At 51.2% G+C, this 12105-nt stretch overlaps 1 protein-coding gene across 1 annotated transcript in view; it reads left to right on the top strand.

Moving 5' to 3' along the window:
* Nucleotides 1-893: 893 nt before the first annotated feature.
* PLCG2 (phospholipase C gamma 2) overlaps nt 894-12105 on the top strand; it is a gene marked incomplete at its 5' end in the record, with an annotated part of 162428 nt that continues 151216 nt past the window's right edge. The window contains one exon of the mRNA XM_079724278.1: nt 894-1086. Within this exon, the coding sequence (XP_079580404.1) occupies nt 894-1086 (193 nt within the window). The remainder of the gene's footprint in view (nt 1087-12105) is intronic.

Here is a 12105-nt window from a genome sequence, read left to right as displayed (position 1 = left end):
ACCAGTTAGCAGGCGATCAGAACGACCCAAGTATAAGATCCTTGGAGGGACCAGTGAAGCAGTGAGACTGATTGGATTCTGGGTTTGCCTGTGGATTGGATGCGGGCGTGAGAGAAACCAGACAAGGAAGGCTCTGAGATTTGGGGCGCAAACACCTCTCTGGGAAATGCCAACTGTGCACGAGGATGAGGGATCGCCAGGGACACCCCTTGGATGCTGAGCTGCACACCAGGTGCTTCACAGGTGGCTTCCTAACTGTTCCGATGAAACTGGGGCTCAGGGAGGTCACGCAGCCTGCCCAGGTCCACACGGTCCGTGGTAACCTACACCAGGATTTGAACGTGAAGCTGCTGGGCCCTGCTGTTTTCTGCCCTTTTTGCCCCAGTTCCATGGACACATTCGGAAGGTTTTTTTTTTTTTTTTTTTTTTTTTTTTCCTGTTACCAACTTTACTCAGGAAGTAAAGGGATGGTTGGAAATCTCTTGGCAGGGTGTCAGGGGTGGGGTCAGGAGTCAGTCTGGGCTGCTCTGGCTATTCAGATGTTCCACAGCATCAGAGTATGTGGGGAAGGAGTGGTAACAACCAGGCTGGGGTGATTTGGTTATTTAAAGCCGGGATAGTGGTTGGGTCACTGAGGTCAAGGGCCCCACCCACACCTCACTTCCATTTAAACCTCTGTGTGTCCTGCCTGGGCCCTCTGAGCGGCCAGCGAGTCTCCGCCACTAGAACCTTCTCCCCACACTCATCCCGATGGGCATGAGACAGGATTTTGGCTCTTGAAGTCTCAGCCAAATCCCGCTCAGTTAACTAAAACCAGTTCCCTCCTTTATTCCGCCCTTCCAGCCTCCCTCGTTCTCTCACTCCTTGCTTGCGTCCCCCTGGAGCGGGCGACCATGAGCACCACGGTCAACGTGGACGCCCTTCCGGAGTACGAGAAGAGTCAGATCAAGAGGGCCCTGGAGCTGGGCACGGTGATGTCGGTGTTCAGCTTCCGCAGGTCCACGCCGGAGCGGAGGACTGTCCAGGTGGTCATGGAGACGCAGCAGGTGGCCTGGAGCAAGACAGCCGATAAGATCGAGGGCTTCCGTGAGTACCTTCTCACCTTCCTGCCCAGACCAGTGGTCACGGCAGTTGTTGCTGGTTTGATACCTTCTGAAAGTGAAAGCAGGGCCGCGCTGTCTGGGTCTCTGAATGGGTTTAGAGCAGGTGGGAGAGGTTAGCCAGGAAACAGCGGGTGAAGGAACAGAAGCCTGCATGGGCCAACTTGGAAGTGACATCCAGGCAGCTCACCTGGGATGGCAGGGGCCGGGCTCCCTGTCTCACAGCGTCGGGGAGCATTTGGTTCGAGTTGATGGTCAAGCCGTCTGCCCTTTGAGGGCTGGCTGGCCAGAGCTTGTGGAAACTCATAGCTTGGTGGCCAGACGAGCAGAGTGAGAGGCCTGTGCCATAGCTGCAGGTGGACAGAGCGCATTGCTGAATGTTCTGTAGCCCTGAAGGGAAGTTCTGGTCCAGGTGGAGGCATCTTCTTCTCCCCATCCTCTTTACATTCGGCAGTTGGCTCAGTTCCTAAAGTTTCTAAGACAGTTTTTAACAAACACGAGTTAGGAGACTTAAGCAATTTTCAGTTGCAGAGACTTGTTTAATTTGACTTTTTTATTGGCTACTTTTTAATTGAGGAATTAAAATGTACACTTGGGGGAAAATGAGACGATTCATAAATAAATGTCTCTTCCCCAGCCCACGTCATGCTCCAGAGGCAAGCTCATTACCAAGTTCTTTGGTCTTCCAGAAGTATTCTATGCTTGTGTGATGTGTGCATTGTGTTTCTTACATGAATGGGTACCTACTACATACACTTCTGCACTTTGATTTCTTTTTTTAATTTAACAATTATCTTGGAGGTGGTTTATTATCGGCATATTGAGCTGCCTTTTTCTTTCATGGCCACATAGCATTCTGGCTACGGTGTAACAGTTTAACCCCTAGAGACGGACACTTGGGTTTTTCCAGTCTTTTGTTATTAGCTGCAGTGACTATACTTGGATTCTAGTTTTTTGGGTTTTTTTTTGCGATACGCGGGCCTCCCACTGCTGTGGCCTCTCCCGTTGCGGAGCACAGGCTCCGGACGTGCAGGCTCAGCGGCCACGGCTCACGGGCCCAGCCGCTCCACGGCATGCGGGATCTTCCCAGTCTGGGGCACGAATCCGTGTTCCCTACATCGGCAGGCAGACTCTGAACCACTGCGCCACCAGGGAAGCCCGGATTCTAGTTTTTTAAAAAAATTTTTTGGTAACAGATTTATGGAGATATAATTCACATACCATATAATTCATACATTTAAAATGAACAGTTCAGTATATTCATATATGTGCAACCACTGCCACTACCACAATTTTCATCACGCCAAAAAGAAACCCTGTACCTTTTAGCCATCCCTCTATTCCTCATCCACCTCTCCTGCCCTAAGCAATCATTAATCTCCTTTCTATCTCTATAGATTTCCCTGTTCTGGACATTTCCTCTAAAAGGAACCATATAGTATATGGCCTTTTGTGTCTGGCTTCTTTTACTTAACACAATGTTTTCCAGTGTTTTCAAGCTTCATCCACGTTGTGGTGTGTCTCAATACTTCATTCCTTTATGTGGCTGAGTAATATCCCATTGTATAGATATTCCACAGTTTGTTGATCCATTCATTTGTTGATGGACATTTGGGTTGTTTACACTTTTTGGCTATTATGAATCCTGCTGCTAGGAGCATTCATGAGTGATTTTTTGTATGGCTGTGTGTTTTCATTTCTCTTGGGTATCTGTCTAGGAGTAGCATTGCTCCTAGGTCAGTATGGTAACTTTGTTAATCATTTTAGGAACTGCCAGACTATTTTCCAAGTTGTTGCACCATTTTACGTTCCCACCAACTGTGTGTGAGGGTCATCCTTGCATTATGCTTTCATGCACACATATTGTGTTTACCTGAAGGACAACTTCCTATATATGTTATTTCTGAGTTAAAGGGTACAGGCTATTTTAACTTTTAAAGGACAGTTGGACAGCATCCCACAGAGGCCCACGAGGTGTTGAGGGTACCTCCCGTTCCCCACACCCTCATCCACTCTGCCATGGGGTTCTGAACTTGGCCGTTCACAGGTGGTCTCTGATAGCTCGGTGTAGTTCTTCGTTTGATTTCTTTCATCATGAGTGAAATTAAGTAGCTTTCCAAAAGGTTTCTCCTGGCTTTGGAGCCGAGCAGGCCTCTAGTGGCACAGAGCCAGAAGCCCCGCTTTGCAAGTGCCCATGTCTGGAGGCAGCAAACTCTCCTCCCGGTTTTGTTTGCATTGGCCACACTCTGCCTCCCAGGTGGCCCAGAGACCTGTCGCAGCTGGGGCAGGGGTGGGGGCCTGCCTGGGGATGAAAGGGCACGGATGGTAAATACTGGTGTCCTGCACTGAGAGTGGATGGCTGGTCCCTTCTCTTCTGGGGGTTGAACATCGGAAACACCTGGCGGGGGGCATTTAAAGATACAGCCTACTGGAACTTTCTCCTGAAAGTTCTGATGGGTGTGAGACAGGATTTTGGCTCTTGAAATCCACACGCTATAGTTCTCCCCACTCATTAACCAAAAGCGGTTCTTCCTCCTCCCTGGAGTGGCTGAGGATGACTGTCATTCACCAGGTTGGTTGGGATTCAGTATTTTAATAGGCGCCCCAGGTGATCCTGTAGCTATAGGTTTGGTAGGTACTGCTCTGGAGACTCCCTCCCTCCCTCCGTCCTCCCCTCAGTCCATCCACCCTTCCTTCCCTCCTTCCTTTCTTCCACCCATCCTTCCTTACCTCCGTCCATCTATATTTGAATGCTCGCTCTCCCAGGCACTATTCTAGGTCCTGGAGGTACAGCAGGAATTACATTAGACTCCAGTCCTCGTGGAGCCTACATCGTTTGATTAGGTACAAGCAGCGTGGAGCTGACTTCCAGCACATTTGATGAGCTTTGCCATGTGACTGCAGGGCAAGCTGCCTCCACTTTCTGAGATCTGATTCTCTCATCTGCAGAATGGGAGTAACATTGGTATCCATGCACACAGTTACAGTTGGGAATGAGTAAATGAGTCGATACATCAGAGGCTCGAACATGAGGTACAGCACAGGGTAAGCCCTGGACCGGTGGCAACTGCTGCTGTCATTTTTGCCATGGGTTGTTTGATGACAAGTGGCATCCAGCTTGTCCGGGGCAGCAGAGTCTTGCTTAGGTGTTTGGACTTTTTCTGGAGAGCAGTAGGGACCCACCGAAGTGTTTTCAGAAGAGGGATGATGCAAACACGTTTGCATTTTGGAACGTGCGCTGGCGAGCCTGTGTGATACGGCTGTGTCAGTAGTGTTTGTAAAGCAGCAGAAAACCCAATTTGGGAGTAAAGAGCTTAGAAAAGGTGCTCCCCGACCACTTAGAGAGAACAGGCCTTTGGGCCCTAGGTGGGGACTCTCAGCACCGCATTTTCAGCCTCCTGACATAGGGGTGTCCTGGGGGGGCCCCCACAGCTGTCGTGTTGCTTCAGGGGTCCTAGTTAGCGGGGTCCTCCAAGTTACTGTGGCGTCTGCAAGGGGCAGGCAAACAGGAGGGAGCATGAGCGTGTGGTCCTGGGGTAATTGGCAAGCAGCCTGTGACCTTTGGACAGGTGTCACGCACCCCTTGCAGGCCTGGGTGAAGGTAGGCACCCAGGGCTCCCACTGTGCAAAGCAGTGAGTGGGTCTCAGCTGGGGCAGTCCCATCCCCACCCATTCAGGGGCATTTGGCAACGCCTGGAGATACTTTTAGTTGTGATTATTTGGGGGGGGGCTTCTGGCATCTAGTGGACTGAGGCCAGGGGTGCTGCTAAACACCTCACAATGCACAGGACAGTCCCCGCCCCTGCCAAAACAAAATTATCCCATATAAAGTGTCCGTGGTGCCAAGGTTAAGAAGCCCTTGTCTAAAGTCACATGTTTGCTTTGCTTAGAACTGTAAAATGGCACTGGGTATATTTGGGTTTCTCTTTGGACCCTGTCATGACGGAGCTGTGTCATGTGTTCAGCCCATATTTGCTGTCATATTGGGTTCTAGGTTCTGCTAAGAGAGAGGAGGAAGGATGGAGTCCCTGCCCTGGAGGGAACAGATGCAGCAACTGGGCATTGCAGGATCGTGTGGTCGGTACACAGTGCAGGTCTGCGCTGGGTACTTGGCGAGGAAGAACGGCTCTTGTCCCCCTCAGTGGGGATGGGGGGTGGTAGGGAATGGGAGGAGGCCTCATAGCAGAGGAGCTGCTTGTGTGGAGAGTTAAGGGAGGGGCTTGTCAGGTGGCCAGCAGGATGCCTGCCCTGAAGTGGGGTCAATAGGTGCCATTGGATGCAAGTGAGTAGATTTGTTGGTCAGTGATTTGGACAGGGCTTAGCTGGACGGTCCTTCTACTCTTTGTGGCCTGGACTGAGGTGGCACTCAACTGGCATGTCACCTGGTCTGGAAGGTTCCAGAATCTTGACTCCCATTTCTGGTGCTGTGGTGGTGATGGCTGGAAGCCTGGGCTCAGCTGGAAATGTTGGCTGAGCACCTGCTGCGTGGCAGTCCCAGGGTAGCTGGACTTCTTACATGGTGCCTGGTGTCCCCCCTGGGTGCGTGTTCCAAGAGTCCCAGGCCATAGCTGCTGGGCTTCTTATGACTTAGCCCGAGAACTCCCAGAAAGTCACGCGCTCAGGTCACCAGGGCCAACTCGGGTTCAAAGCATGGGGAATCTTCTCTTGGGGAGGGCGAGGCTCGCATGTCCAGGGTGGGAAAAAGTTGACAGCAGCCACCTTGGAGCCAAGTGACCATGAGAACGGCTGGACTCTGGATCCAGACTTGTAGCTCAACTCCCCGCTTGATCAAACACTAGGTGCTGCGTGATCCAAGGCAGGTTGTTTGACCTCTCTGAGCCTGTTTCCCTGTTGGTCAAGTGAAATGATAGTAGTCCCTACCAATAACATAAGGGTGAGAATCAAATGGATTTTATCATATGTACTTTTTTATTTTTTAAATAAATTTATTTATTTTTGGCTGCGTTGGGTCTTCAGTGCCGCGTGCGGGCTTTCTCTAGTCGCGGCGAGCAGGGGCTACTCTTCATTGCAGGGTGCGGGCTTCTCATTGCAGTGGCTTCTCTTGTTGGGGAGCATGGGCTCTAGGCGTGCGAGCTTCAGTAGTTGTGGCGCATGGGCTCAGTAGTTGTGGTGCACGGGCTTAGTTGCTCTGCGGCATGTGGGATCTTCCCGGACCAGGGCTCAAACCCGTGTCCCCTGCATTGGCAGGCGGATTCTTAACCACTGCGCCACCAGGGAAGTCCTTATGTACTTTTTTATATGTACATGTTTTATCTGTATATAAAAGGTACATATTTTAGTGGGTGGGACTCCCAAGGCCTGGCTTCTAATAAAGACGATGGTCTCCAGGCAGACACTCACCTCTTGGCTGTCATTCTCCCGTTTACTTTCCAAGGCTGATGGGCAAGGTGGTGCCCTGTGTTCCTTCCTGCACTGGCTCCTGAGTCTCTGGATGTCGGGAGGGAGCTCATGCCGGGAAGTGCTGCCTCTCTGGTTTTTCTTTTTTTCCAGGGGCACCAGCTGCGCAGACTCCAGCTGGAAAGGAGCCCGCTTGGGGACCTTTCTGAGTTGAACCTTTGGGGTCCTCTTGCATCTTGTCCATTTGGGAGGGCGGTCTGGAATGCGTCTCAGGAGCCCATGTGGTGCCAGCTGTTTGTGGAGCGTGGATGGGGCCGGCTGTGCAATGAGCCGCCTTTGAGGACGTGGACCATGTCCCTCTTGACTGAATGGGCCCTTTATCCTCAAGTTTTCACTTCTGCTTACGCGTGTTTTCTCCGTCTGCTTAGTTTTGGCAAGTGGTGGCTGCCCGTGAATGAGGGATTCTCGCAAATAGGAGCTGTTCTGTTTCCCTGGTATTAGGTTCTTGGCTTGCCTGTGACCCTGTGAACAGGAAGCAGGAATCATCCCCACTTTATTACGAGGAAACCGAGTCCTGGCGAGACTAGGTGACATGCCCAAGGCTGCACAGTCAGGAAGGGGCACAACTACAGTTTGCGTTCGTTCAGCCTGCCTTCAGGGTCTCAAGTCTTCCGCTCTGTGTTGCTGTCTCCTCTTACATGATATCGGAGATGTCTGAGCCTGTATGGGATGGAGAAGCACCCTGCTGGGGACCTAAGAATGACAGCTTCGTTCAGGTTTCGTTACGACAGGAGGGAAGGCACCGGTTCCTTATTCGCGCAGAGGACACGCTCTGCCTGGTGCTGAGGTGCCAGGGGAAGGAGGCTCGAGAGGTGCCTGGTTAGCGGGGAGCCAGACATGCCTGCTGGAGACCCCACAGTGGAGACAAGTGCGGACACAGCCAGGGGCGCTGAAATGGGCTCGTCCTGTATCCTGGCTTCTTCTGAAATCCAACCTTGAGCTTCTTACCCATCTTTTTAAAAAAAAGAGTATTTTGCCAAGTTCTTATTTTAACAAAGTGTTTTTCAAACGATGGAGAAATAGATGTTTTTTTTTTCCACTGGCATCTTCCGTCTAAGAAGAAATCCATTGTCTGAAAGTGGTTCCCAAGCTCTGTCAGTCAAGTGTCCCATCAGAAATAAGATTCCAGGGCCTCCCTGGTGGCGCAGTGGTTGAGAGTCCGCCTGCTGATGCAGGGGATACGGGTTCGTGCCCCGGTCTGGGAGGATCCCATATGCCGCGGAGCGGCTGGGCCCGTGAGCCATGGCCGCTGAGCCTGCGCATCCAGAGCCTGTGCTCCGCAACGGGAGAGGCCACAACAGTGAGAGGCCCGCGTACCGCAAAAAAAAAAAAAAAAAAAAAAAAAAAAAAAAAAAAAAGAAATAAGATTCCACCAATGCCCCCAGTGTGTACAAACTTATTTTTCTTTTTAAAGATTTTTTTCTTCTTTTTTAATTGAAGTATAGTTGATTTACAATGTTGTGTTAGTTTCAGGTGTATGGCCAAGTGGCTCAGTTATACATATACATATATCTCTTCTTTTTCAGATTCTTTTCCCTTATAGGTTATTATGAAATACTGAGTATAGCTCCCTGTGCTCTGGAGTAGGTCCTTGTTGGTTATCTCTTGTGTATATAGTCGTGTGTACATGTTAATCCCAAACTTCTAATTCGTCCCCTGCCCCTTTTCCCCTTTGGTAACCATAAGTTTGTTTTCTGTGTCTGTGAGTGTGTTTCTGTTTTGTATATAAGATCATTTGTATCTTTTTTTTTTTTTTAGATTCCACATATAAGTAATATCATATGGTATTTGTGTTTCTCTGTTTGGCTTACTTCACTTAGTATGATAATCTCTAGGTCTAACTGTCTTGTTACACATGGCATTATTTCATTCTTATGGTTGAGTAATATTCCATTTTGTGTGTGTGTACATACAATTTTTGATCATAGATGTGTGTGCAGTTACGGTAACAGCACAGGCTCTGGAGCCCAAGGGCCTGGCTTCAGATCCCAGCCCTGCCTCTTCACTGGAGGGTGACCTTGGACCATCCATGTCACCTCTCTGTGCCCCTTTTCCACATCTGTAAAATGAGAATCGTAAGAGAGAACCTGTCTCCTAAGGCTCCTGTGAGGATTAAATGAAGTAATACATGTAACCTGCTTTCAACAGTGCTGGGCACAGAGGAGGTAGGTGCTCAAGCATCTGCTGCTCTTGTCCGCATCAGACGTGAAGGGAAACGGCACTGTGGAAAGGATGCCATGAATGTGAGAACCTGCATTTATGTAATGAGATTCTTGTTTCTTTCCTGCACCCGAATGGGTTGTCCTCCTTCTCTTCTGGGGTACGGATTCCCTAGGGTGGAGCCTGCTGGTGTGAGAAATAGAGCTCTTGTTTTTATTCCTGACATGGATGGAGACCTGCCTGTACGCTGGTCAGTGGAGGAATCGGTTTCTGTGTTTATTCGAGGGCTGTCTTCGGCCCTGGATGACGATCACTTGGCGTGATTAGAATTCAGCCCTCTGTTGGTTTAGCAAACACTCAGAGGACGTGGTGTGTGTCGGGTATGGTGCTTGTCACTGGGGACTGCGCGGTGAGTGGGACAGCGTGGACCCCCAGAGGAGCTTACAGTGTCACGGGAAAGGCAGAAAAAGCCAGGCCAATCATTCAGTCGTTCTGGATGGTGTTGGGTGCTAGGAAAGGAAGAAGCAGGGCCCCTTGACAGAGTAACCGGTGATGATCACTGTCTTAGGAGGCCACGCCTCAGGGGAGCATTTCCATGGAGGCGACATTTGAGCTGAGACTTGAAAGATGATAAGGGAGCCATGAGAAGCTCTAAGGGGAGAGCATTCTGGGCCGAGGGCACAGCAATAAAGCTTCTGTATTAGTCAGGGTAGACTAACAGCAGTGACAAGTGATTTCTTGATCTCATGCAAGTTTCTCACTCAGGTCATGGTCTAGTGGGATTGGGGGGTGGGGCTCTGCTGTCTGGCGGCACCACTGTCCCCTCAGGCATCTGAGGCCACTGCAGGGTCTTCTCTTCAACCAGCATGTGGCGGAAGAGGAAGAGGGGAGGATGGCTTAGGAGGTTTTAGGGGTCATTTCTGGAACCGATGTGCCTCTTCCCTCCCATCTTCCATCGACCAGAACTTGGCATGTGACTGGCTACAAAGGATGCTGGGAAATGTGGCCCAGTTGTGTGCCAGGAAGAATGGGAAAGCGGCTTGTCAGGCGTCCCCCAGGCTCTTCCACGACCCCTAATTTTGGAAGATGCAGAGGTGACTGTAGGAGACCCACTGATGGCTAGAGAATAGAATAATTGTACGGATTTAGGGATCCTTGCAGGAATTCAGGGACATGAAGAGCCTTTGTACTGGACCTCCTGGGACGGGGAGGTGATGGCACTGAGGACTCTCCCATCCCATCTGTGACAGGAGCTGCCGCTGGTGACGTCTCTCCATAGATGGGCTTTGTCGGCCGTCTTAGGTTTCCTCATAGTCATAGCTAGACCCTCCCCAGCAAAGCTCTCCACTTTGACTGTGTAGCCCCATCAGTGAAGGCTTTGGGTCCCAGCCTCCCAACGATGGATGCCTCTGATTGGCTGGGTCTTCTGAGCCCGTGCTCGGGGGTTGGCTGCCTTTGAGACCAGGGTCCTCTCCGGTCAGCTTTGGTGTGGAGGGTGGGTTAGACGGGTCTCCTGATAGAGAACGTGCTCTGGCTTCTTCAGGACTCTGGGCAGAGATGGGTCCCTGTTCCGGGTGAATTGTGTCTCCCTTCCAAATTCATGTGTTGAAGCCCTAATCCCCAGGACCTCAGAAGGTGACCTTATTTGGAAATAGGGTCTTTGAAGATGTAATTAGTTAAGATGAGGTCATGCTGGCACAGAATGGGCCCCTAATCCCATATGACTGGTGTCCTTATAAGAAGAGGACACACACACACACACGACGATGCCTCTGTAAGCTCGGGAACACTGAGAGTTGCCAACATCACGGGAAGCCGGGAGGGAATCAGGGAACCGATTCCCTCTCACAGCCACAGAAGGAGCCACCCCTGCCAACACCTTGATCTGAACTGTGAGACAATACATTTCTGTTGTTGAAGCCACCCAGTTGGGGGTGTTTTGCTGCAGCATCCCTAGCAGACTAACACACTCCCCTTTAAAAGGAGCCCGAGGGGCAGGGAGGTGAGCCCAGCGATTGATGTGTCCACGTGGCCGCAGATAATATGGACAAGCTGGAGTTTGTTGTAAAGGAATTTAAGAGCCCTTGCTTTATTCCAAGTGTCATCTCATTTCCTGGCTGCATTGGTCTTGGCTGTGAGGGTGTGAGAGGCAGTGTTGTGTGCTGGTTAAACGTGGGGACTGGAGCCAGCCTGCTTGGGTTTGAGTCCCAAGTCTGTGGCTTGGGCAAGAGACTTCCCTCTCTGTGCCTCTGTTTCCTCACCTGTAAAGTGGGAAGAATGACAGTACCCACCTTATAGGGTCTTCAGGAGGATCAGATGAGCTCCTGAAGGTAAATCACTTAGAAAGGTAGGGGAAGCGCTATGTGAGGTTTGCTCTTGTTACCATGGCTCAGGCTTCTCGCCCGTCTCTTGGAAGTACATCCCTTGAATTCTCTCCTCCAAGTAACCAAGCCTCCCCTTTGGAGGACCCTGTGCATGTCTGGTTAGTTGTGGTCCATCCAGTTCCCTGTGCTCCCGATGGCTGTGGAGGTGTGGACAGGACTCTCTTTCGGTCTGGCTTTTGGGGATCTCGGTGTCCCAGCCCAGAAGTCCATGTGGCCGTTGGGGAGGAGAGGACAGGAGAGAGTGGCAGCTGGAGTGTGGACACATCTGCTCCGGGAAGCCAGAGGGCCGGGACAGGGAGCATCTGTGCTGTAGTGCCAAGCCCTGGGAGGCATCTGTGTTCCCGCTTCACGCAATTAGAGGGTCCCGTACAGTGGGTGCAGGTTGGATCTCTTACGCATGTCTGACTAGGGGAGGGAGCTATTAAAAGGCATCCCCTGGTGAATCCTGTAGGAAAGAAAATAATCTGCCTCCCCCTCCACCCTCCCCAGCCCACCCTCACCCCTACCCCCGTCCGTCTTCGCTGTAAACGAACATTTTCCCACATCAGGCGGGCGAAGTGACACGTCTTGTTTTGCCTTGGAAGAGACCTGAGTGCTGTGCACCTTGAGGTTGAAGCCAGAAATCCTGGTGTTGACTTTTCCTGCCCCCTGGTCATGCCTGACCCCAGAGCCAGGCCCTCGGTGACTGTCACCCCACACACTGTGAGCTCCGGGAGGCTGGGGCCCACTGGTTCTGATCACCAGGGAGGCATCCCAGCACCTGGCCCACACCTGACCTGCAGTGGGTGCTTCTCAGAGACGTGATCAGCAGACAGATCCAGGAAACCCCACCTGGCTGTCCTCTCAGCCTCTGTCCCCTTCTCTCTCCCCAGAGGTGGCAGTGTCTGGGGTTAGGACAGCTCTGTGACTTCTTTAACCACACTTGATTCTTCTGGCCTGAGCCTGTGCTTGCCTCAGTTTTCTCATGTGTAAGATGGGTAATTAATGGCTGGGCTACCCTGCGGGATGGTAGTGAGGATTACATTTGTAAGTGCATCTGACAC

Source organism: Hyperoodon ampullatus (genome assembly GCF_949752795.1).
Source record: "Hyperoodon ampullatus genome assembly, chromosome: 18".
In the NCBI taxonomy this organism is placed as follows: Eukaryota; Metazoa; Chordata; class Mammalia; order Artiodactyla; family Ziphiidae; genus Hyperoodon; species Hyperoodon ampullatus.
Note: the sequence above shows the minus strand (reverse complement) of the source record. Positions and strands in the feature narration are given on the sequence as shown.